Here is a 25,989-nt window from a genome sequence, read left to right on the forward strand (position 1 = left end):
AATCATACTCTTAGAGGAGGTGCTCCCACAATAATGTGATTTGTACTGCATACAAGGTCAAGTATTGGATTCTCCACATACCAAACTAAGACATTATTCCATTCCACTACCTTTTATAACTTATTTATATATATATATATATATATATATTTAAAGCTTTGCTTTTATACTTATAATACCATCAGGCTTGGTTGAGTGAGCTGTTTTGTCTTGTAGTAATGTGGTGCCTGCCATTATTTCCTTAAACCTTTATTTTAGCAATACATGTTATATTTTCTGATCAGTAGGTGTCCAACATAACAGGTGGGGGTGTGTTGGGCACAGTCATGTTTGTATTTGTATTTATTTTTGCAATAAAGATGGTGACACTACAATAAGACACATTTACAATAGGCCTGTATCTAAAAATACATACAGACTAATGATATATATATATATATATATACACAGTGGGGTCTGAAATGATGGACACCCTTGATAAAGATAAGCAATAATGACTGTATAAAATGAATAATTAAAATATTGAGCTATATTGTATGCAAAAAAAATGGGAAATATTATATACTAATACAATTCCTTTACGCAAGAGATTTTGTTTAAGAAGTAATACATTTTTCTCAAAAAGGTAGGGGTCAAAATTGACACCCCTGAAGATTCTTATGAATAAAGTATCAGTTGAGTATTTGGTCCCATATTCCTAGCACACAATGACTACATCAAGCTTGTGACTCTACAAACTTGCTGGATGCATTTGCAGTTCGTTTTGGTTGCGTTTCAGATTATTTTGTGCAAGATAGAAATGAATGGTAAATAATGAATTGTGTCATTTTGATGTCACTTGCATTATAAATAAGAAAATATGTTTCTACACAATTTACATTTAGGGCTCCTGAGTGGTGTGGTGGTCTAAGGCACGGCATCTCAGTGCAAGAGGTGTCACTGCAGTCCCTGGTTCAAATCCAGGCTGCATCACATCTGGCCGTGATTGTAAATAAGAATTTGTTCTTAACTGACTTGCCTAGTTAAATAAAAGTAAAATATAAAAATGTGGATGCTACCATGACTACAGATAATCCTGAATGAATTGGGTATAATGATGAGTGAGAAAGTTACAGAGGGTCAAAGATCATACCCCCAAGACATGCTAATCTCTCACCATTACCAATTACAGGGGAGGTTAGCATGTCTTGGGGGTATGATAGTTGACCCTCTAACTTTCTGCTCTTCTCCCAGATTCCTTCACCCAGGTTTTCATATTCCACAGCATATGAAAAGGTGGATGCTGTTACTGGGAGGTAGAGAAGTGGTCCGGATGTATATAGCAGCCTCATATAAAGATATTAAGAGAACAGGTGGTAAAGACTCAGAATTAGGACTCAATGACAAGTCCTGGAGTTTACAGTGTCATCATGGTGATTATCATTTCAGACGCAATAGTGTTGAGACTCAAGTATCAGGCCCTCAGTCCTCCAGAGTAGGAGTGTACCTGGATCACAAAGCAGGTTCTCTGTCCTTCTACAGCCTTTCGGACTCAATGCCTCTCCTCCAGAGTCCAGACCACATTCACTCAGCCCCTCTATCCTGGGTTTTGAACATAAAAAGAGAGCTGTGTAAACTGTGATCGAGGAAGCCTTACTAGAGAGATGCTTTAAGTTCTTTAACCCTGTGCAAGTATTGCATTTTGTGATCGAAGATGTGATCTTAAGTTAAGTCAATGTTTCAATCTTGTACATTCACCTCAATGTGTGATTTAATGTACATACTGAATAACAACTTGATAGAAACTTGTAAATAAGAATATGTTCTTAATTGACTTGCCTGATATTAAATTACTTGCCTGATAGATACAAATGACAATACTTTAATATTGATATCTTGAAACAAATGTCAATAAATGAAGACCTCTAGTCTCAACCTCAGTTCGCACTGGATACATATGTATTAAAAACATTATTATTTTTTTTTTAACTTAGACTACTTTCAGGGTAAGTGGGGAAAATGGAGGTAGCCTATGGGGCCAGGAGAAACTCATCTACAGTCCGGATTGGTTTAAATAGCTACTGCTAAACTTAGCCAGTGCTAAGATAATGAAATAGCCTACATTATGAGACATCTCTGAGCAGAAGGGTACTCCAGTAATGTCCTGGATAGTGTTACAGCATTGACTGGTGTGAGCTGTGCTGCAGTGTGAAAACTCAACCACAAGCCTGAATCATACTTAACATGCAACATTCAATCTCTTATTTAAAGATAATCGTCAAACACATTACATAAGACTATATCTCCACAGTTATTTTTTAGCCCTTTTTTTTTATTAATATCATAATCATTTAACATAGTTATGACCTTTTTTATGAAAATAGTTCAGTAGAAAGACATTTCCATTAAAAAGTTCAGCGACTACATCTGGCTCCTCCATTCATACAGTCTTTATTTCTGACCTCGCATACAGTCCAACCATCTGTGGTTAAAATGATCCAATGAGAGAGAGTGTGTGTGTGTCCATGTTCTCGCTTCTGGCCAATCAGAAATGAAAAGTGAACAGGAACAGGCGACAGGTATGTTTATCAACCAATAGTTAAAGTTTTTTTTCAGACGCGGAAGGATTTTTGTTTTTTTGTTGTTGAGGGGGTGGGATTGTGACAGAGGTGTCTTTTCTTTCCAGGAACGGCGTGAATCGCCTAAACCTAACCTTCCACATGTGCCTCTGTTAAAATTGACTGGACTGGATGGTCTTGCTGGTTGTTCGGTCATCATGGTCATGGCTTAGAAAATGCTTTGTCGGTCTGATGTCCCCAAGTGCATTGTGATAGGCGGACCTCTAAGTGACAATAGAGCAACACATTCACTCCCCCTAAACATCCAGTCTAGTCATGTAATCCTTTCCTCAAGGATACAGATATCAGTCTCGTAACAGTGTTTCTGTCAGTCTGTGCCACGGCGACTGGCATTTCCCCTCGCTGCTTCTCGAGCGCTTTGGAATGCCCCCCCTGACCAATCCAGCCAGACCAACTGACACAAAGCAGCCAATGACCAGTGAGAGGAGAGGAAGAGCGTCTCCATGGCTCCGGCCAGTAGCATTAAAGTCCATGCGGCGGAGTCCTGCCCCCTCTTGTTGAGTGTCTCTGGGGGCGGGGTTTCCTCTGTGGTTTGGAGAAGCTGGTTGGCTGATGGTCCTGTCTTCAGGGATGTCACTATGGCAGGTGGGAGCGGGTTGGTTGTGGGGCTGTCAGTCACTGTCCGAGGCCACCGCAGATGAGCCTTTCCTCTTCCTCTTGGGAGCTTTGGGTTTGGAGTCCTCTTCCTCCTGGAGTAGGGGTGGAAATAAAAAGGAGGTTTGAGGAACAAATGGAGACAGAAATAGCTTCTGAAACCAGGAGAGCTAAACATTTTTTTTAATTAATATTGAAACTATAACGACACAGCTGAGAGAGACACAAAATAGTTACTGATTAACAGTTTAGGTTCTGTTAATCAGCAATAGAACCTAAATCTAATCCTGGGGCTGGAGTGTAAAAGGGTACGGGACTATGTGAGGCTCATCTTAACACAGTCTCTCTAAACAGGAAGTGGTCATAGGAGGACCTACCGAGGCACTGCTGGATGCGCTTTCTTCCTCGTTGCTAACAGGAGTGGCCGCTCCCTTACGCGACCGCGGAGAGGAAGCGGGGGCCTTGCGCCGTGACTTGGGAGGCTTGGAGGAGGGCTCTTCATACTCCTCTGCCAATGAAAACAGGTCGCTGAATCTGAGCGGCGGAGACAAAAAGAAGGGACACATTTACAATCCTGTCATACTCTTAAACCCCTATAAGACACTCCTAGTAACTGTGTTATTCATAGCATCTTTAAATGATCCTCTGAGGACAGGAAGAGAGTCTGGGGTCTCACCTCATCTTGTGGGCCTCGTCACAGCTGGCCTGGACGTGCTGCAGTGCCTGCAGGATGGGTGTCTGTGTGAAGACTGGGGACACACAGACAGAGAAGGGTCAGAGTTCACGGTACGGTACTTATCACTGGGTTAGACATGTGTTTGGGGGATACTAAGGTAAGTGTATAAGGCAGTGTTAGTTTGTTGCTATTGCAGGAGAGATGTGTGTTTTACAATAGTAAAAACAGTGTGTGTGTGTGTGTGTGTGTGTGTGTGTGTGTGTGTGTGTGTGTGTCTCACAGCTGTTCTTGGTATTGCTGAGGTTCAGCCTCAGGTTGTCCATGTGCTCCAGGATCTGTTCCAGGGTCAGCTGGGCCAGTTTACTGCTGGAGCTCCGCAGACTGGGAGACACACAGACAATAAAAACACTCCTTCCTTATACTCCGGTGAACAGGAACACTACTGTGACCAGGCTTTAACCTAACGGTCATCAACACAGTGTGCAGGCTTTTGTTCCAGCCCAGCATTTAAACAACCGATTCAACTTATAATCAAAACCATGGGTGATTTGCAGTGCAGTTAAAATCAACAAAAGCTCAACATCAATGAACAGAAACACTAGAACACCATTCTGAAGCATTTAAACCCATGTGTGTGTGTCTTCAGTTAAAGAGATTTTACACCAATGATAATCATTTTTCTTACCCCGAGAAAAGATCAGTTTGAATCAGCGCTGAAGTAAACAATGCATGGAACACGAGTATGAAAAGTGTTACTTTAAATCTCTGGAAACAGTTCTTTTGAATAATTAAATATTTTAAGTCGAACCCAGATCTTCTGGAGTGAAAGTGTTGAGCTATAGGTTGAATCGAAGTACACTATATGACCAAAAGTATGTGGGCATCTGCACGTTGAACATCTCATTCCAAAATCATGGGCATTAATATGGAGTTGGTTCCCCTTTTGCTACTTTAACAGCCTCCACTCTTCTGGGAGGGCTTTCCACTTGATGTTGGAACATTGTTGTGGGGACTTGCTTCCATTCAGCCACAAGAGCATTAAGGAGGTCGGGCGATTAGGCCTGGCTGGCAGTTAGCATTCCAATTCATCCCAAAGGTGTTTGATGGGGTTCAGGTCAGTTCTTCCACAGACATCTCAACAAACCATTTCTGTATGGTCCCCGCTTTGTGCACGGGGGCATTGTCATGCTGAAACAGGAAAGGGCCTTCCCCAAACTGTTGCCACAAAGTAGGAAGCCTAGAATGTCATTGTATGCTGTAGCATTAAGATTTCCCTTCACTGGAACTAAGAGGCCTAGCCCGAACCATGAGAAACAGACCATTATTCCTCCTCCACCAAACTTTACAGTTGGCACTATGCATTGGGGCAGGTAGCGTTCTCCTGCCATCCACCAAAGCGTGATTCATCACTCCAGAAAATGCATTTCCACTACTCCTGAGTCCAATGGCAGCGAGCTTTACACCACTCCAGCCGACGCTTGGCATTGTGCATGGTGATCTTAGGCTTGTGTATGGCTGCTCGGCGATGGAAACCCATTTCATGAAGCTCCCGACGACGTTGCTTCCAGTGGCAGTTTGGAACTCGGTAGTGAGTGTTGCAAGTGAGGACAGACGATTTTTACGCACTACGCGCTTCAGTACTCGGCGGTCCCGTTCTGTGAGCTTGTGTAGCCTACCACTTCACGGCTGAGCAGTTGTTGTTCCTAGACGTTTCCATGTCACAATAACAGCAGTTACAGTTGACGGGGCAGCTCTAGCAGGACAGAAATTTGATAAACTGACTTGTTGGAAAGGTGGCATCCATATGACGCCGCCACGTTGAAAGTCACTGAGCTCTTCAGGACGGGCCATTCTAATGTCAATGTTTGTCTATGGAAATTGCATGGCTGTGTGCTCGATTTTATACACCTGTCAACAACGAGTGTGGCTGAAATAGCCGAATCCACTAATTTGAAGGGGTGTCCACATACTTTGTACATCTAGTGTATGTGTGAGCTATTTTAGAAAGTGTAGCGAACGAATAAAAAACAATTGGATGTCAACATTAAAGAAAACTAGTAAGATTGGGGTAAAAACTCCATCTCTTTAAAAATGGAAAGCGGTGGACTCGTAGTCACCTCTGGCGTTTGCGTGGCAGGTTGTTGTTCTTGATGAGCAGGGCCTTGATGTGTTCTCCCAGGACGTCGTCGTGCTTGGCCGCCCAGTGGCGCAGGATACTGGTGGTGAACTGGTCCTCCGGGTGGCAGGGCCGACTCAGCACCATCTTCACCATCTCCCCACTGGGCCTAAAGGGGGAAGGAGCACCACAGGGATCAGTACTGGTGCCACTGTAGTCTTGTTTTTATTCATTTGCACAGATATGTACCCGTAACTATAGCTTACTTTTCCCTGCGTAGTTGCAACAGCAAACAGGAGAGTGCTTCTGGGTGTTCTGGAAAGGAAGAGATACAACATGAGCATAGAATGAGCATATTATGCCAGTGGTAATACCAGGAAAGAACAGTGTAGAACCATTAACACATTTTAGTGAAGGCCAATAGCATACCCAGCTCAAATATTCTAAAGATAAGCTGGTAGTAGCTTAACTGTCAGCTATTAACATTAACACGCTATAGATGACGTCAGAACTCAGGTTCTCCCCTCACAGCACTGTGGGTTTTGACTGACAGCCGGTAGACTTGAGCACCGCGCAGAAGATGGGGCCCCCCTCCCCAATAATTGGGCTACTTTTACACGTGTTGTCTGAGTGAGGGAAATGCCCCTATATGTCCAAATGTGCACTTCACATATCCATATTTGAAAACTCATGTAATTTACAGTATCAACGTTTATGACCGCTATGTTTGAGCCACAGGATGACATGCGTTATACCCTGGGTTGTCCTGAAGAGAAATAGCCGGTTTGTCGTATTGTAGAGAACATTTGCCGCAGAACACACACTTCAATGCACTCATGACATTCTACGCGCACTAAAATTACCATCTGATTGTCTGAAGTGACTTTTGAAAGCCTAACACTAAGACGTTATTTTATAATAATGGCGCCGGAGGGAATGGCAGCCGTTTTAACGGGCTCCTAACCAACTGTGCTATTTTGTGTGTTTTTTCACATTGTTTTTAACTTATTTGGTACATAATGTTGCTGGTACCGTCTACTATGACCGAAAAGAGGTTCTAGATATCAGAACAGCAATTATTCACCTCGATCTGTACAAATATTATTTATTTAATGAGTCTGACGTGAAGGATATACTGCTTCTATGAGACCAGGCCCAAATCACCCTCATTCGCGTGAAGAAAAGACGGAAATACAGGGGGCGGAGATCAGAGTGCCTTTTGAGAATTCGTTGGTGAGTGGGTAACCCGCTTCTACCATCTGTTCTATTGGCCAAAGTGCAATCACTGGAGAATTAACTGGATGATCTCTGCTCGAGACTACCCTACCAACGGGACATTAAAAACTGTAATATCTTATGTTTCACTGAGTCAATGCTCGCCTGAGGTAGCGTACCTCATGATAAACTGTAGACCACACTATCTATATTTTTCGTAGCCGTCTATTTACCACCCCAAACCAACGCTGGCACTAAGACCGCACTCAACGAGCTGTATAAGGCCATAAGCAAATAAGAAAATGCTCATCCAGAAGCGGTGCTCCTTGTGGTCAGGGACTCTAGACCACCTTTACTCCACACACAGAGACGCATACAAAGCTCTCCCTCACCCTCCATTTGGCAAATCTGACCATAATTCTATCCTCCTGACTCCTGCTTACAAGCAAAAACTAAAGCAGGAAGCACCAGTGACTCGCTCAATACGGAAGTGGTCAGATGATACGGATGCTAAACTACAGGACTGTTTTGCTAGCACAGACTGGAATATGTTCTGGGATTCATTAAATGGCACTGTGGAGTATACCACCTCAGTCACCGGCTTCATCAATAAGTGCATCAATGACGTCGTCCCCACAGTAACCGTACGTACATATCTCAACCAGAAGCCATGGATTACAGGCAATATCCGCACCGAGCTAAAGGCTAGAGCTGCTGCTTTCAAGGAGCTGGACACTAATCCGGACACTAATCCCGCTATGCCTTCAGACGAACCATCAAACAGGCAAAGCTTCAATACAGGACTAAGATTGAATCCTACTACACCGGCTCTGACGCTTGTAGGATGCGGCAGGGCTTGCAAACTATTATGGACTACAAAGAGAAATCCAGCCACGAGCTGCCCAGTGACGCCAGCCTAGCAGAAGAGCTAAATGCGTTTTAAGCTCGCTTTGAGGGAAGCAACACTGGAGCATGCATGAGAGCACCAGCTGTTCCGGACGACTATGATCACGCTCTCCGTAGCCGATGTGACCGAGACCTTTAAACAGGTCAACATTCAGAAGACCGCTGGGCCAGACAGATTACCTGTACGTGTACTCAGCATGTGCGGACCAAGTGTCCTCCCTGACCAAGTCTATAATACCTACATGTTTCAAGCAGACAACCATAGTCCCTGTGCCCAGGAAAGGGAAGGTAACCCGCCTAAATGACTAACGCCCCGTAGCACTCACTTCGGTTAGCCATGAAGTGCTTTGAAAGGCTGGTCATGGCTCACATCAACACCATTATTGCGGAAACCCTAGACCCATTACAATTCGCATACCGCACCAACAGATCCACAGATAAGGCAATCTCAATCACACTCCCACTACCCTTTCACACCTGGACAAAAGGAACACCTATGTGAGAATGCTGTTCATGGGTACAGCTCAGCGTTCAACACCATAGTGCCCACGAAACTCATCACAAAGCTAAGGACCCTGGGACTAAACACCTCCCTCTGCAACTGGATCCTGAACTTCCTGACGGGCCACCCCCAGGTGGTAAGGGTAGGCAACAACACATCTGCCACCCTCATCCCCCTCAGGGTGCGTGCTTAGTCCCCTCCTGTACTCTCTGTTCACCCACGACTGCGTGGTAAAGTACGACTCCAACAACATCATTAAGTTTGCTGACAACACAACAGCGAAGGAGGTCAAAGACTAGGCAGTGTGGTGCCAGGACAACAACCTCTCCCTCAACGTGGGCAAGACAAAGGAGATGATCGTGGACTAGGGCCGAACACACCCCCATTCACATCGACAGGGCTGTAGTGGAGCGGGTCAAGAGTTTCAAGTTCCTTGGCGTCCACATCAATAATAAACTATCATGGTCCAAACACATCAAGACAGTCGAAGAGGGCACGACAATACCTTTTCCCCCTCAGGAGAAACTATTTGGCATGGGTCCCCAGATCCTCAAAAAGTTCTACAGCGTCACCATAGAGAGCAAACTGATCGGTTTAAAATGAACCTTTATTTACTAGGCAAGTCAGTTAAGATCAAACCCGGACGACGGGCCAATTGTGTGCCGCCCTATGGGACTCCCAATCACGGCCGGTTGTTATACAGCCTGGATTCGAACCAGGGTGTCTGTAGTGACGCCTCAAGCTCTGAGATGCAGTGCCGTAGACCGCTACGCCACTCGGGAGCCCCGGTTGCATCACCGCCTGTTATGGCAACTGTTCGGCATCCGACCGTAAGGCGCTACAGAAGGTAGTACATATAGCCGAGTTCATCACTGGGGCCAAGCTTCCGACCATCCAGGACTTATATACTAGGCGGTGTCAGAGGAAGGCCCAAAAAATTGTTGAAGACTCCAGTCACCCAAGTCATAGACGGTTTTCTCTGCTACTGCACGGCAAGTGGTACCGGAACACCAAGTCTAGGTCCAAAAGGCTCCTTAACAGCTTCTACCCCCAAGCCATAAGACTGCTAAACAATCAAATGGCCACCCAGACTACTTACATTGACAACCCCCCCTTTGTTTTTACACTGCTGCTACTTGCTGTTTATTAACTATGCATAGTCACTTCACCCCTACCTACATGTACAAATTACCTCTAACCTGTACCCCCGCACACTGACTCGGTACCGGTACCCCCTGTATATAGCCTCAGTATTTGTTATTTTGTGTTACTTTTTATTTTATTTATTTAGTAAATCATTTCTTAACTTTATTTCTTGAAATGCATTGTTGGTTATGGGCTCATAAGTAAGCATTTCACGGTAAGGTCTACAGCTGTTGTATTCAGCACATGCGACAAATCAAATCTGATTATAACTGAGCTAGCCATGTTGGCAATAGAAAAAGCTTTCCAATGATGCCCACCTGATCCAGATTGCGATTAATAATGGAATGTTTATGTGTGATGGTGGGGACGAAGGGCTGTGTTCCACACAAAAAACTACAATGGTGCTTTCTTCAGTTCCACAATGGCAACGCTAAGAGCGCTCAAAAAAAACACCTTACAGCTGAAGGATCTTCCTTCAGTCATAAAAGTGCCTTGAAATGACTTAGGAACTGTGCACAGTTTGGAGAAATGTGCGACCACTTGGCGACACCAGTTAGACCTCTCACTCAAACCCTCGTTATCGTTTTTTTTCTTATCTTGCACCCATTCCAAAATGTCAATGAATATTCTTATGTTACTGAACGTATCCAGAGTATTTTCAGATTTTGTTATTGACAAATGTTGTGAAAAGTACAGCAAGTGTAAAATGCACAAAAAAAAAATCAACATTGTAATGTTTAGATTCAGTCTTGTGTAAGGTCAACTGTTGTGTCCTCATCTGATAATTACCCCATCTCCAAAAAGTTATTTCAATTGCTGCCATGGTCATGCATATGATTTGTGTAGTTCTTGTGTAGTAAATTTGGCCCAATCTATTTAGGTCAATTTCTACGAGTGTAAGGGGGTCTAAGTGATTTAGCTAAGAATAGTGGAGAGCAGTGTCTAGGCCTTTGTGTGTGTATCTCACCTTTGTACTTTAGGTGCTGCAGGATGGGGATAATGGTTTCCAGTGGAATGCTGTGGGCCAGGAAGAGCTGCCAGGTGCTGTACTGCTCAAACGTCTCCCAATCCAGAGACTGGACTGTAAACAATATTTCATACAGTGAGACACAAGCACTATGAGTCTGTGTTTTTAAGTCTGGGTGTGTGTGCCAGTATATGAGTGTGTGTGTGTCTGACGTTATACGCGACTCACTGAGGATATTGAGGACAGAGTCCTTGCGGAACATCACCAGATTGCCAATCATCACGTGACACATCAGCTCCTGCAGCTGAAAAAAAGAAAACAAAAGAGAGATGGAGGGAGTGAGATGGGACGGTTGAAGGAGAAAAATACTATGCAGTACAGCGTATTTTTGTGTGAGTGTGGTTGAATTACCTGTGTTGAATCGATGACGGCTACAATCATGTTGAGTAGCTCTGCGCTGCGCAATGTCTCATCTGGGAACTACAGAGAGAGGGAGATGTCAGCAGTCAAACGGTGGCCGGCTAGGGAGTGTTGGGTGAATGAGCGTGTTGGGTGAATGAGTGTGTTTTTTGATGTAAATGAGATGGTCTTGACCTCAATATATACAGTACATTTGGAAAGTATTCAGACCCCTTGACTTTTTCCACATTTTGTTGTGTTAAAGTGGGATTAAAATTGATTTAAAATTGTCATTTTTTGTCAAAGAAGAATTCTAACAGAACATCATTTATGGAAAATAAAACACTAATATATCTTGATTAGATAAGTATTCAACCCCCTGAGTCAAGACATGTTCGGCAGCAATTACAGCTGTGAGTCTATATGGATAAGTGTCTAAGAGATTTGCACACCTGGATTGTACAATAATAACCCATTACTCTTCAAAATAATTAAACTCTGTCAAGTTGGTTCTTGATCATTACTAGACAGCCATTTTCAAGTCTTGTCATAGATTTCCATGCTGATTTAAATCAAAACTCTAACTAGTCCACTCAGGAACATGCAATGGCGTCTTGGTAAGCAACTAAAGTGTATATTTGGCCTTGTGTTTTAGGTTATTATCCTGCTGAAAGGTGAATTTGTCTACCAGTGTCTGCTTGAAAGCAGACCAAATCTGAACCAAATCTCTCTAGGATTATACCTGTGCTTAGCTCCATTCCGTTTATTTTTACCCTAAAAAAAAATAAAAAAATAAAAAAAATAAAAAAATAACTCTAGTCCTTGCCGATGACAGGCATAGCCATAACATGATGCAGCCACCACCATGCTTGAAAATATTTAGAGTGGTACTCAGTGATGTGTTGTGCTGAATTTGCCCCAAACATACCGTTTTGTATTCAGGACAAAAAGTTAATATCTTTGCAACATTTTTTTACAATTTCTTCTTTTCACTCTTATTTATGTTAGTATTGTGGAGTACCTACAATGGTGTTGAACAATTCTCAGTTATCTCCCATCACCATTGGCCTCATGGTGAAATCCCTGAGCGGTTTCCTTCCTCTCCGGCAACTGAGTTGGGAAGGACGCCTGTATCTTTGTAGTGACTGGGTGTATTGATACACCATCCAAAGTGTAATAACTGCACAATGCTCAAAGGGATATTCAATGTCTGCTTTGTTTTACCCATCTACAAAATAGGTGCCCTTCTTTGCGAACCATTGGAAAACCTCCCTGGTCTTTGTGGTTGAATCTGTGTTTGAAATTCCCTGCTCAAATGAGGGACCTTACAGAAAATTGTGTGGGGTACAGAGATGAGGTAATCATTTAAAAATCATGATAAACACAATTACTGCACACAGAGTGAGTCCATGTAACTTATTATGTGACTTGTTAAGTACATTTTTACTCCTGAACTTATTTAGGCTTACCATAACAAAAGGGTTGAATACTTACTGATTCAAGCCATTTCAACTTTTCATTTGTAAAATTTAAAAAAAAACATAACTCCACTTTGACATCATGGGGTATTGTGAGTAGACCAGTGACTCAAAATCTGAATTTAACCCATTTTAAATTCAGCCTGTAACACCACAACATTTGGAAAAAGTCAATCTCTGAAGATGGTGTTTGTGTGTATGTGTTTGTGTGTACCTCGGTGTAGATGGATGGTGTGAGATAGCAGAGGAGCCTGATGTCGTCCTCCTGGCAGGCCTTCATATCCATCATCAGACAGGTGTGCAGGTCTCCTAGCGCTGTGGCCTGGGCAAAAGACTCATACAGACTCATCTTCCCCATCGCCGCTTTACTGTGGTGGGAGACGATGTCACAACAACGTTAGAACTAGATTACAGCTACGATCCAACAATGGTGCAACAACGTTAGATCAAATGATGTTAGACCAACAGAGCCGTTAGATGGCAAAAATGTGTACAGGCTCATGTCTCCGATGACGGCTTTATCGCGGTAGAAGGAACATTACCAGCAGCATTAGAGAACCAAACAGTGCACGGTTATAGGGAAGGAGCTAGATAATCAGTAACTTCAGGCAGACAGCAAAATCTCTAACCCACTACTCCCTCAGCCTCCCTGAAGCCAAGGGCTCTCCATTCATTTTTAAAGCTAATGCTAAGCAGTGTGGCGGCCCCAGTGCCCTCACCTGGCCTTGAGGTAGTAAAGCAGGTGGTAGCCGATCTTGGGCTGTTTCTGGTAGAGCTCCGCCAGCATCTCCAGCAGCACTGAGAAGCCACTGTTGTCCTCCTGCATCTGACACAGGTTCCTGAACACCAGGCACACAGGCTTACACACAGACTCCTCCAGCGACCTGGAAATGAACGAACACACAGAGTTACTTTTTTTATTTTTAATTATTCTCTCATGTATACACAAATGTACGGCAGAGGCCGCACACACACTTACTCTTCTGTGATCTCGTCGGGAAGCACGTCTCCTCTGAAGTGGCCCTTGAAGAGCTCGGCCAGACAGGAGGCCAGAGTGGACATCTGCTCTGAGTCAAAGTCCTCCTGAGAGAGAGAGAAAGGGCGAGAGAGCAGGAACATCAATAAAACACAGAAAATTCCCATTTCCCCCACAAGATTTACACTGAGTATACGAAACATTAGGGACACCTGCTCTTTCCATGACAGACTGACCAGCTGAATCCAGGTGAAAGCTATGATCTCTTGTTGATGTCACTTGTTAAATCCACTTCAATCAGTGTAGATTAAGGGGAGGAGACAGATTAAATAAGGATTTTTAAGCCTTGAGACAATTGATTGTGTATGTGTTCTATTCAGAGGGTGAATGGGCAAGACAAAACATTTAAGTGCCTTTGAACGGGGTATGGTAGTAGGTGCAACGCTTCTGCGTTTTTCACACTCAACAGTTTTCCGTGTGTATCAAGAATGGTCCAACACCCAAAGGACATCCAGCCAACTTGACAACTGTCGGAAGCATTGGAGTCAACATGGGCCAACATCCCTGTGGAACGCTTTCAACACCTTGCGGAGTCCATGCCCCGACGAATTGAGGCTGTTCTGAAGGCAAAAGGGCAGGGGTGCAACTCAATATTAAGAGGTGTCCTTCATGTTTTGTACACTCAGTGTATGATGACCCCCCCAATAAATATCTGGAGTTAAGCCCATGTTATTCAGACTACATTATTATTTTAGTTCACTCACCTCCAAGATTAGGTCCACGATCTCCTGCATGACTTCACAATGTGTCTCAGTGTCACTGTTGGAGGGAGAGATGGGGAAAGGAAATAATTATTAACGAGCCCATTTTGAATAAACGACTTCCAGTGCTGTAATCAGCAATGTTGTTGCAATCAGCAATGACAGCAATGGGAGTGATTGGGGGGAGGCTGAGAGATGAAGTATGAAAGCGGCTCTCCAAATCAACTCGAATCAATGGACGGAAAACGGCAGAAACAACCCAACCTACTAGTGAGCTAGGCAGAGGCATGAAGCGAACGGCATTATTGTCAACGCCTCCTCATCCTATACATAAGTTAGCAGTGTGAACGGGAAGAGCAGGGATCTCCAACACTGGTGGTGAAAATCTACTGGGTGTGCAAGTCTTTGTTCTCGCCCCACAGTAAACCACCTGATTGAAATAATCAAGGTCGAAACTGAAGAGGACCATGATTAGCTGGAAACAAGTGCATTAGTGCTGGGGTGGAACAAAAGACTCAGCACCCAGTAGCTCTCCAAGGTCTTGATCTGGGATCGCGCACGTGTGACTGAGGATCTGACTGAGAATGTCAGTGAATGTGAAAGATTCGAGTGTTTAAGCTGCCACGAATAAAAAAAAAAATGTATTCCTATATGTTTGCTTTGGTAATGTCTTATGCCAATAACGCTAATTAAATTGAATTAAATTGAGTGTGCTCGTTTGTTAGACAAATAATGTTATGATGCGAGGGCATTGTCAAGTCACATCCACTCAACTGACCTTCCTTTCTGTAACTGCAACACCTTCTCCTTCATCATGTCGTCCAATTGGTCCACGTAGGGAGTGATGTCAGCGGGCTCCTCAATAATGGCCTCTTTGATTGGGTGGAATCGGAACTCCCGCTTTTTATTTCCTGTAATAACCAAAATTAGGTCAGACAATGACTTGAAGTGGATGAGTAAGAAGCAGAGTGAGATTGAGGCCCCTAATATGTTTCTAGTCATTTGAATTGGTTTGTGGATTTCTAAATTGCTTTCACATGCAAGTTTCTGATTTTGTTTCATCTAAGCTAAAAGCAGTTGTAATGTATTAAGCTGCTGATCTATGTTGAAAGGGGGGGGTGAAAGCAAAACTAATCTAATGTGGTGATAATCGGAGTTGAGATTATGCTAGTGATAGGCCTGGTCCCAGATCTGTTTGGGCTGTCTATCCAACTACTATGGTCATTGTCATCCATAGGAGTTGGCATGACAGCACAAACAGATCTGGGACCAGGCTAGATCACGTTAGTGGTCATTTGGTGTAAAATGCAGTGGAATAGATTGTACCAATTTAAGTGTTGAGAGTCTGGTGGTTATAAAACAGTATCCATTATATGGGTTGAGTGCAGTAATAAAATGTGTCCTTCCTTACCCTCACCCTTGTTGTTAATCTCTTCCTCATCGTCGCTGAAGGCAGCCTCCGTGTTGTCATAGCAACCGTCCTCCTTGTCCAGCAACACATGATTGTCCATCTCCAAGGAAACAGACTCCTCCATTTTCACTGAGGAGCGAAGGGTGATTAGACGGCATTGTAGAGTAGAGGCAAGGAAACAGAAGGCTCTCAGATAAAGGCAGCACGAATAACAGCTTAGCTAGATACATCCCTCCAAAAACACACACAATTTTCCTGTATAACCTTATTCAAAGTAGTTAAACATTAACGCTAGGATCAATTATTTAATCATGCGATATTTAGTGGGGACAATTCACGTTTTAAACTGTCAGCTGCACCCCAATGCAATTCAATAAAGTCATATTGAATTGAAAATGCTTTACTTTACGGTTCCTTTTCAAGATGGAACATGACACTAATTCAGCAGACACTTTTACCCAAAGCCGCTTTCAGTTGGCACAACAGCCTGAGCTCTAGGGACTAGAGTCTATTCAAGAGACAAGGTCTAGTTTCCCTACTGTTGCTAGAAAGAGGCTAGTTTCAACTCTACAAATATCATAAAGCATGATTCAAAAGGTTGCTTCTTTATGATTCCCAACCTGACAATATTGATTAGTGTTATTGTGCATGTCCGGGGGAGAATGGTTGCAGATGAGGGACGTTTATTTTGCATGTCTGTAACTGTAATGAGCTGTGTAAAGAAAGTCCTCTTTAAGGACCACCAACAGTGTTGATTCATTCATTCATTCATTCATGTTAATAAATAAAAGTTTCATTACTTTCATTTGTACCTTCATCCCTTCCCTCGGTGGGGGGTGAGGGGGAACTGCAGAACTCTGGGAAGCGTTCCCTCAGCATGGAGCGCAGCTCCCGGTCCAGTTTGGGGTTGTCAAAGAGTGGGGCTAGGTGACTGAGGGAGGAAAAGACAGACCGACATGTGGTTACAATAAGGCTGATGAAGATCCACTGACATAAAATGGAATAAAATAACTAAAATCACTGACGATACCAAAATCATTGGATCAAATATATAGGTTCAATTGAAATATAATATTAATTTGTTTATCTATGGTCAAATATATCCTATGATGGCGGTGGTGTGTGCATGTATGCGTGAGAGAGAGACTCACGCCAGCACTCTTTTCTCCATGATGAAGGTGAGAGAGTTGAAGACACCCTGCCGCACCTGCCCCTCCAGAGGGGGGAAAAAGTGAGGGATGATCTGTGAGGGAGAAAGAGGGGGGTGGGTGGAGAAAAGAGAGCAAAACAGAGTAGGATCAACTGAAGGCAAGAAGGAGTCAAAAGAGGAGCTGAGTCAAACATCTGAGAGAAGGCCAAAATACCACATAACTAACTTCTCTAAAGCACGGCACAACGAACACTAATTAAAGTTGCCATTAAACGTCCCCACTGCTGTAAATTTACCACTCGTTTCCCAAGTCAGACCAAACGGGTGAACACCGCACAAAATGTAAAAACATCTCTTCACTCTCTAATGCTATGCTAACACACGGAGCATGAAGCACGTGTCAACAAAGTCTATTCCACTTTGAATAGCTAAAATTAGCAGCAAATTCACCATAGCTAAGTGATATGAATGAGCGCCATTGTGTAATGTGTGCATCCACTCACCCGACACATGAAGTCCAGGAGAGTGGCAGTGATGGCTGGATGAGGCTTCATGGAGTGGTGCATCACCAAGATGGCCGGCTCTGAGAGAGGGAGGATGGGTAAACCATGAAAACAGAAAGGGAAGAGAAAACAGTGCATACTGTGGCAGAGAGAAGGTGATAGCAGAAAGGCGTCCATCTTGTAACCTCTTTCCGTTATTCTGATATACCACTAACCCAGCATTCGAAAACATGTTTTCCTACTTCTATACATTTTGTTGAGCACATTGGCCCCTTACATTAAGAGATATAGGTGGTGTCCCCCGTCCCCGTCCCTGTCTTACCTATGTTCATGATGCTGTCCTTCTCTGGGCTGAAGAAGAGCCAGTCGTAGAACAGGGCCAGCTTGGCGTTGGAGGCCGCCACGTTAGACTGAAGACGTAAGTAATAAAAATGTATTTATTACAATGTGATTACTACTTAATGTTATTTATGGTTAACGTCCAGTTAAATAGCTGTAAATACTAGGTAAATTCTAATGTAAAAAATCTTTATTGTTTACTTAATTAACAGACAGGAAATCATCATTGGCATAAGTGCAAAATAAAGCGTTAGCCATCTTTGCCCCACCCCTTACCGTGCAGGTGGTGAGCAGCCAGCCAATGATAGCCCAGCGGGGCAGGATGTCGGAGCTCAACACCTCATTGGATGGGTGCACCACACCGCAGATGTAGCGAATCAGGTCGCAGCGCAGCGACTGGCTCTCTGCCGTGGACAGGTATTGTCTCTGGAACCAGTCCTGGTATCGCTTCTGCTGGCCAAAACGCACCTACAGGGAGAGGGACAGGATAGGCATAAAGGAATGTGTATATGCATGTACTATACATGTGTTTGTACTGTTCTGAGAAGTGTTGTAGTGTGTGTGTGTGTGTGTGTGTGCCATCCTGAGAAGTGTTGTAGTGTGTGTGTGTGTGTGTGTGTGTTCGTACCATCCCGAGAAGTGTTGTAGTGTGTGTGTGTGTTTACCCTGGAGGTCATGAAGAGCAGTTTGGTCTCCATGTCTGGTGTGAGGCGACAAGCCAGGAACTTCCGGGATGTGCGAGCGGTCAGGAGCTGCAGCAAGCCTGTAGAACCAGACGGAGAGGGAGCGAGAAAGAGAGAGGTTTAGAGCTGAGCCACGAGTCTCTCAGACACATGCCGCCCCCCCCCCCCCCCCCCGTGCTGAGCGACACTCTCTTACCCTTACCAGTGAACTGAGGGCTCAGGGCCTGGGGGTTGTGGAGCAGGTCTTTCCACAGCAGCTCCATCTCCGGGATCCGGGCCACAATCTGCAGCAGACGCACCAGGTCTCTCCCAATGATAAAACACTCCATAAACTAGACAGGGACGAGGGTAGAAGAGAGAGAGGAAAATGTCATTAAGAGTTCAATTACTTCATTGCTGTGTGGAAATTCCTCCTTGTCAAACCTAGATACAGTATAATAACAGTCTGTGTTCTTGGGCATATAGAATATGACATAAATCTTCTTTCTTATCAGTCCTCCTTCCATCAAGAATCCATATGCATCTTCACTCCAATTCGCCCCCCCCCTCCCCCCCAGTGGTTTATCTTAACTATACTCCACCCGCTTTCCTCTCCCTCCTTCCAACCTTGAAATGTACTCCTCCCTCATTCCCTTACTCACTATATTGATACCCACCATTGCGACCTGTACACTCTCGTTGGCTGGCCCTCACTTCATACTCGTCGCCAAACCCACTGGCTACAGGTTATCTACAAGTCTCTGCTAGGTAAAGCCCCGCCTTATCTCAGCTCACTGGTCACCATAGCAGCACCCACTTGTAGCACGCGCTCCAGCAGGTATATCTCACTGGTCACCCCCAAAGCCAATTCCTCCTTTGGTCGTCTTTCCTTACAGTTCTCTGCTGCCAATGACTGGAACGAACTGCAAAAATCACTGAAGCTGGAGACTCATATCTCCCTCCCTAGCTTTAAGCACCAGCTGTCAGAGCAGCTCACAGATCACTGCACCTGTACATAGCCCATCTGTATATAGCCCATCTATCTACCTACCTCATCCCCATAGTGTATTTATTTATCTTGCTCCTTTGCACCCCAGTATCTCTACTTGCACATTCATCTTCTGCAAATCTACCATTCCAGTGTTTAATTGCTATATTGTAATTACTTCGCCACCATGGCCTATTAATTGCCTTAACTTACCTCATTTGCACTAACTGTATATAGACTTTTTGTTTTCTTTTGTTCTACTGTATTATTGACTATGTTTTGTTTATTCCATGTGTAACTCTGTGTTGTTGTATGTGTCGAATTGCTATGCTTTATCTTGGCCAGGTCGCAGTTGCAAATGAGAACTTGTTCTCAACTAGCCTACCTGGTTAATAAAAATAAAATAAATAAAAATATTGCTCTTCTCCTTACCTCACTGATCCCATTACATCACCCCCTCCTTCATTCCTCTCCTCCCTCACCTTCTCTCGGAGCAGGCCGATACAGAAGTCCACCTCCTTCTGTCTGAGGACCAGCAGTGCCGGGGTGCCGTGGTCCACGATGAGGCGTAGGTAGGTGTACACTGACATGGCTATCAGCATGCCACTCTTCAGCACCCACTCCCTGAGGGAAAAAAAAGAGATAGAGATGACTGTGGAAAGGTTTGTTGTATGGTAAACCAAATGAGTCCAAACTTCCATAAAGTGTGAGTGTGTTGAGCAAAAAAAGGAACAGAGGGGTGCTCAATAACAACAACTATGAAAAGGGCTGACCAAGGAAAACTTCCAAAAGGACTAACTTGAGGCAGAAAAGAGTTGGAGCACTCAACAAAAAAAAGGCAGAGATTGATTTCTGTTGAATTTCTGCCTCAAATGAGTCCTTTTGGAAGTTTTTCTTGGTAAACCCTTCTCATGTGTTATGAGCCTACTTCGAAGCATTAGATTATTTTAAAACTAATTGTGTGAGATGTGTTTTTGCCCTATGAACCAGTTGGACTTTTATTACATGACAATACTGTAGTGAAAGAGTGTTTCCTGTTGAACTCCACTCGCCAACACACCTTTGTTCCACCAGTATGTCCAGCACATTCTCAGCCAGCCACAGGTTCTTATTGGTGATGTCTCCTCCTGGACACAGAAAAAAAGCCACATAGCTGCTCAATCAAGCAAACCAACGCACAGACAAAATAAACAAAAAAGGTGAGGAAGCCATTTTGAGCAACAGTGAAACAAGACAAGATACTACTTTGTACATTGGCAGAAAGATTTGCTCTGCATCTGAAAGCAGCGAAACCAACAGTACACGTGGTGAACGGACCGACCTGCGATCTGCTTCATAAGGGTCATGAGGATGCCGTCCGCTCCGATTACGCCACTCTTCACCAGCTCCCTCACCAACCACACCAACTGAAGGGAGAGAGAGAGAGGGGGGGGGAGATCATTAGTCAATCACTTACTCATTAGAAAACATCAAAATCTACATGTGTATTTTGTGTCAATAAAGCGAATTAAATTGAGAAACCGTTTCTGCCTTTTCTACACGGAGACAAACTGTTTACCTGTGTGCGGCACACGTCTTGCAACTTGAGGAACTTCTCCATGAGGATCTGGTTGATCTTGATCAGGATCACGTTCATGCCGTCCCTATTCACCAGGGTCAGGTCTCTGTAGCACTGTGGAGAGTAGAGAATACAAACGTGTTATATGACGAAAGGCTCATTTGCTTTGCAGCATATTGACATACATAGTGTACATACAACACAGTGTGATAACGAACAGCTTTGTGCATCAATAGGGGCTATGTATAAATAATGTCATGTGTGTTAAATTGGGCACCCAGTCAAACATGTTCAGATGACAAGGATTTAGAGGCGCCACAGGAATATTATAGAAGTTCACCATTCTGTAAAAAAAAAAAAAATGTTTTAAAAATGGTGAACTTCTATAAACAACAATAAAGAAATGATATATATATGGACAGTGAACGTCAGAATGTATAGGGGAGACGGATAGAGGAAGACAGACAGGAAGGAGACGGGATTAGTAGCCATGTTGTCAGGGTGATATGTGGTCCGGAGTCTGGAGGGCTAACCACTACACCAGACTCTGGATCAGAACTTCACTATTCTCTAAATCATTTCTATTGATTTCCCCAACAGCCCCATTCTACAGGACCTTACGGTGGAAATGTCCATGTCTCATCATAAGGTGTAATGATAATCTACAGTCTGAAAGTGTGTGTGTGTGTGTCTGTGTGTCTGTGTGTCTGTGTGTCTGTGTGTGTGTGTGTGTGTGTGTGTATGTGTGTATGTATGTATGTATATATATATATATAATAGCGGTGTTAGAGGAAGTGAGATGTGCATAAAGTGTGTGTGATACTGGTAATCTCACACAGTGATTTAGGAGGCTGCAGTGTGTGTATTTATAGTGTTGTGTGAGGGTGTAATAAATATGAGCGTCTGTACTGTGTGTGTGATGTTTGTTGCGTGAAATCCGTAGATACTGACAAGGACAGTGAGGCTTCAGAGTTTAGCATGAACATTTGTGAAGTGTTTGCAGTGTATGTGATGTGTATGTGATGTATAGACTGGTATGTAGCAGTGGTGGGAAAGTACTCAATCGTTATACTTGAGTAAAAGTAAAGATAACTTAATAGAAAATGACTCAAGTAAAAAGTGAAAGTCACCCAGTAAAATACTACTTGAGTAAAGTCTAAAAGTATTTGGTTTTAAATGTACTTATGTATCAAAAGTAAATGGAATTGCTAAGATGTGCTTAAGTATCAAAAGTAAAAAAAATAATTTCAAGTTCCTTATATTAAGCAGCACAATTGTATTTTTTTATTTGTATTGACGGATAGCCAGGGGCACACTCAGACATAATTTACAAACAAAGCATGTGTGTTTAGTGAGTGAGTCTGCCAGATCAGAGGCAGTAGGGGTGACCAGACATGTTCTCTTGATAAGTTTGTGAATTGTAACGAGTACTTTGGGTGTCAGGGAAAATGTATAGAGTAAAAGTAAAAGTTGCCAAAAATATAAATAGTAATGTAAAGTACAGATACCCCAAAAAACAACTCAAGTAGTACTTTAAAGTATTTTTACTTAGTACTTTACAACACTGGGTGGTAGAGTATTTAGAGTCTATAATTCCATTCACATATCCTGTAGCCTAAAGTATTCAAGGTATTAGGGTGTTGATAACAGCACACTATTTTTAGTGCACTCACAAGAGTCACTATGTAAGCTAATTCAAACCATGTGAGGTGTGTATAAATATTGGTGTGCGTATAGTGAATGCAATCAATGGAGCCATGATCATGAGAGCTTTCCGACCCTCCTGGTTTGACCTGGAGTCTCCCAGAATTGGCTTTCGACTTCCCGCGAACAGGAAAACTATTCCAGAGTATTTTGAAAACGCAATAACGAAATTAGACTAAGATGTAAAAATGTTGAATCTACCCGAAATGAGCTCCGTCTGACTTGGCAACCATAATGATCATATGAAATGATAACGTGTATGATAATGATATGAAGTATGATAATGATCATGTATATGGTAGTAATGAGGCCTTACCCTCTGTGCCTGTGGGGGCTCTGTGAGCAGCAGAGCGAAGAGTCCCAGACACACCTCCTCGTGCTGCTGTGGACCTTTACACACCTAGAGAAGGGAGGAGATGAGGACAATATATCATACCATGTAACCTAGCCCTGACCAAGTTATCGTTACTCATTGTGTAATTTATTATTATTTCTCTCTCTCTCTCTGCATTGTAGGGAAGGGCCCGTAAGTAAGCATTTCACTGTTAGTCTACACCTGTTGTTTATGAAGCATGTGACAAATAAAATGTAATTTGATGGGGCTGTAGCCTCCATTATCATGGTGTTGACGAAGGAGGCTTCAGCCGTATTAGGGCTTCATGTAACTTGAACCTATTCAATTCAACATACTACATTCCATGTAATTTCAGCAGGCCACGACACCCACCATCTCAGATTGTCTTGAATTTGTTTTTGTAGTTAGAAACAGGTAAGATTGGCATTCCTGAAATTATTTTGATGAAATGTAACTTTATCTGAGAAATTAAGCTAACTTTATAGTGCTTTGCAATTGTAATGATATTAGGTTGGGTTGGGTTTAATAGTACATGTCACAAATCACAATACATTTACAGCTGTTTCCTAATAACTTCATTGAAAAACATAAGAGTGCCATGCAATTAATTATTTTATTGGAGTTGTCACTACATTTTAGTCCCTAGCCCATTTCTCCATCAAAGTTTGGGCTTGTAGGATAAGTTTTCACCTAGCCTACAAGTAGCATACTGTATAATCTTACACATCTCAATATGCTTATGTAGCACATGTATCACATCCTTTGAGTACTAACATTTACAAAGGGCATTGCAGAAATGTGAATGAGAACAGCTCAATTGCTAAGCAACGGATTACTCTGACCATAGTCACATTCTATTAGATTCAATTCAATCCTATGCTATACAGCTAATGTAATGTAGATCCTAAGGCTCAACTAAAATATGTAAGTAGCTACATCGCATCTGCATATTCTAGTATGTAGAGTCCCATCCCATGGTGGTGGACTATTAGTGAGAGGGCGAGGGACTCACATTAGCTGTGATGGCATCGTTGGCTTCACGCTCCGACAGGCCGTTTGTCAATGAAGTGACAATCCCCACACACCTCTCCAACCGCTAATGAACACAACAACAAAAAGGAATGTTAACCACAATGACAGAAAGACACCCAGAAGCATAGATAGGTCTAATTGTTCACAATTCACAATGTGGGCATACACACACACTCACACAGCCAGAAACACACACAAAATGCCACACAAAGAACAACACAGCACACTAAAACACATGGGAACAACAAGTCAGAGAAATCATACACACACAAATCACACAGAGAGACTGCACACAAACAATAGAACGATGATCACTGTCAATTGAGCTAGCTACTGTATGAAAATTCCTTAACCGTGTGGGGGTTAGGCTCTTGATTTTTTTAGGGGAAGGATCACTACAAGGGTTGTCAGAAAAGGTACTTTATTGACATGTGTATGATGAGCTTTGCGCATGTGCATGGGCTCGTGTCTCTATGTTTACCAAAATAGCATGCTAAATGCTACGCTAAATTCTGCTTGATTCCCATCATTTAAACTCACGTCAACAAAGCGAAAATATGTACTGCAAACATACACACGCTAGGCTATAAAATGCCATTTCGAATTAGTAACCAAACTTGCTGAATGATAGCTAGCTAGCAACATGCAGGCTATTTTGTAAAATGGTTCCGTGTCTTTGTAGTGAATGTTTAATAAGGTGCTGTATGGTTGAACAGCTGTTCGTATGATGTAGCAAAGCTTCTTGAGAATATGTTTTATAGTAGCCCTACCTCCTCCAGCTCATCTTTTGCGTCCAGGGTCGTGGACACCAGTAGGCGACCCTGCGGTTTCCCCTTTGCCGGTGAAGGCTCCATCACCTCCCGCCTCGCTTCGTCTGGCCCCAGAGGACTTGAGGGGTTAGACACTAGGGTTCGGGGAAAATTCTAAATGGTTTTCTCGTAGCAATGGATCGGCTCTAACAATAGACAGTTGTTTAGACTCTTTTTACACGGTCTTCGTCGGACACCGTGTTTTTTTGACTTGGTTTGTCCACCTCTCAGTCTCAACTCCAGTGCTTTCGACAGTGTCCGAATAAAACAAACTAACTTCCGGAGGGCATGGTGGCCTAGCGGAAGTATTCGTTCACAGAGCTGGCAAAAGGGAGAGCCCATAAGGCTCTTTTAAGCCAATGATTGATCTACTCATTTTGAATGACATAATGGTTTACCAATGAACGCAGAGAAACCCGGCCAATGAGTGGCAACGTAACTTGAGTATTGAAATTAAGACGTTTGTAAGTATATAATAGAAGAGGCGCATCGTCTTTTTTGTTGTTGAAATGTGTGTATTGAAAATAAATCAGGATCATTGTTCTTCATTATCATGCTAAGTTAAAACAATAGCATTCAGACCAATTACCTTCTAATTAATACATTTTACAGTTCATTAAGCAAAACGTTGGAAACATGCTTGAAATTCGCTATAGCTGCCTACATTAGCCTACTCCAAGGTAAATGTGCTTAGTGACAAGAAAACCTTTGTGGCAAACTACTAGTTATATATTTGTACCACTGGGGGCGCAACAACCCATGTCAACGAACAACAACATTCATCCAAGCAAGCCAGACCAAATGTATTAAACACATTTTTTGCAAATATACTTTCATGTTTTACATACACGGACCATTTAGCTATAACAGTTATCCAGTTTTTCAAAGTTTCAACGTTTTTTTTAAAACCAATGCACAGTAATTAATTCAGTTTAAACTAAACACAAACTAAGGACACAGGAAGCGACCAAGAAGTGATTGAAGATTTGTTGAATCTAGTTTAGTTCTATTAAATTAGTTGAATTCCATTAGTTTAGTTAGTTTAGTTTTAGTTCACGAGTTATGTTAGTTGAGCTTAGTTTAGTTGTTTATCTACAGGGAAACCAAACCAGTTGTGGATATGG

General features: G+C 43.0%; 1 protein-coding gene across 5 annotated transcripts; it reads right to left on the reverse strand.

Annotated features, from left to right (window-relative positions):
* Positions 1 to 2,290: 2,290 nt before the first annotated feature.
* Positions 2,291 to 25,157, reverse strand: LOC115173622 (integrator complex subunit 3). Of its 5 annotated transcripts, none has more exons than XM_029731896.1 (29): positions 24,827 to 25,157; positions 24,037 to 24,120; positions 22,986 to 23,069; positions 20,966 to 21,079; positions 20,729 to 20,813; positions 20,468 to 20,534; positions 19,890 to 20,031; positions 18,643 to 18,772; positions 18,423 to 18,520; positions 18,034 to 18,225; positions 17,741 to 17,828; positions 17,419 to 17,498; positions 16,917 to 17,008; positions 16,578 to 16,696; positions 15,772 to 15,894; positions 15,133 to 15,265; positions 14,358 to 14,412; positions 13,597 to 13,700; positions 13,337 to 13,501; positions 12,832 to 12,985; positions 11,152 to 11,220; positions 10,969 to 11,044; positions 10,741 to 10,854; positions 6,271 to 6,319; positions 6,006 to 6,173; positions 4,169 to 4,269; positions 3,889 to 3,961; positions 3,590 to 3,746; positions 2,291 to 3,307 (listed from the first exon to the last, which is right to left on the reverse strand). In XM_029731896.1, exons 1-29 carry the CDS (start codon positions 24,908 to 24,910, stop codon positions 3,230 to 3,232), a joined length of 3,078 nt encoding a protein of 1,025 aa, XP_029587756.1. In that variant the 5' UTR covers positions 24,911 to 25,157; the 3' UTR covers positions 2,291 to 3,229. The 5 variants fall into 5 exon arrangements, with proteins under 5 accessions (XP_029587756.1, XP_029587752.1, XP_029587755.1 ...); XM_029731892.1 differs by having other exon boundaries at positions 15,766 to 15,894; positions 16,566 to 16,696; XM_029731895.1 differs by having other exon boundaries at positions 15,766 to 15,894; positions 18,637 to 18,772.
* Between the last annotated feature and the right edge of the window lie 832 nt (positions 25,158 to 25,989).

Source organism: Salmo trutta, chromosome 34 (genome assembly GCF_901001165.1).
Source record: "Salmo trutta chromosome 34, fSalTru1.1, whole genome shotgun sequence".
Classification (NCBI taxonomy): domain Eukaryota; kingdom Metazoa; phylum Chordata; class Actinopteri; order Salmoniformes; family Salmonidae; genus Salmo; species Salmo trutta.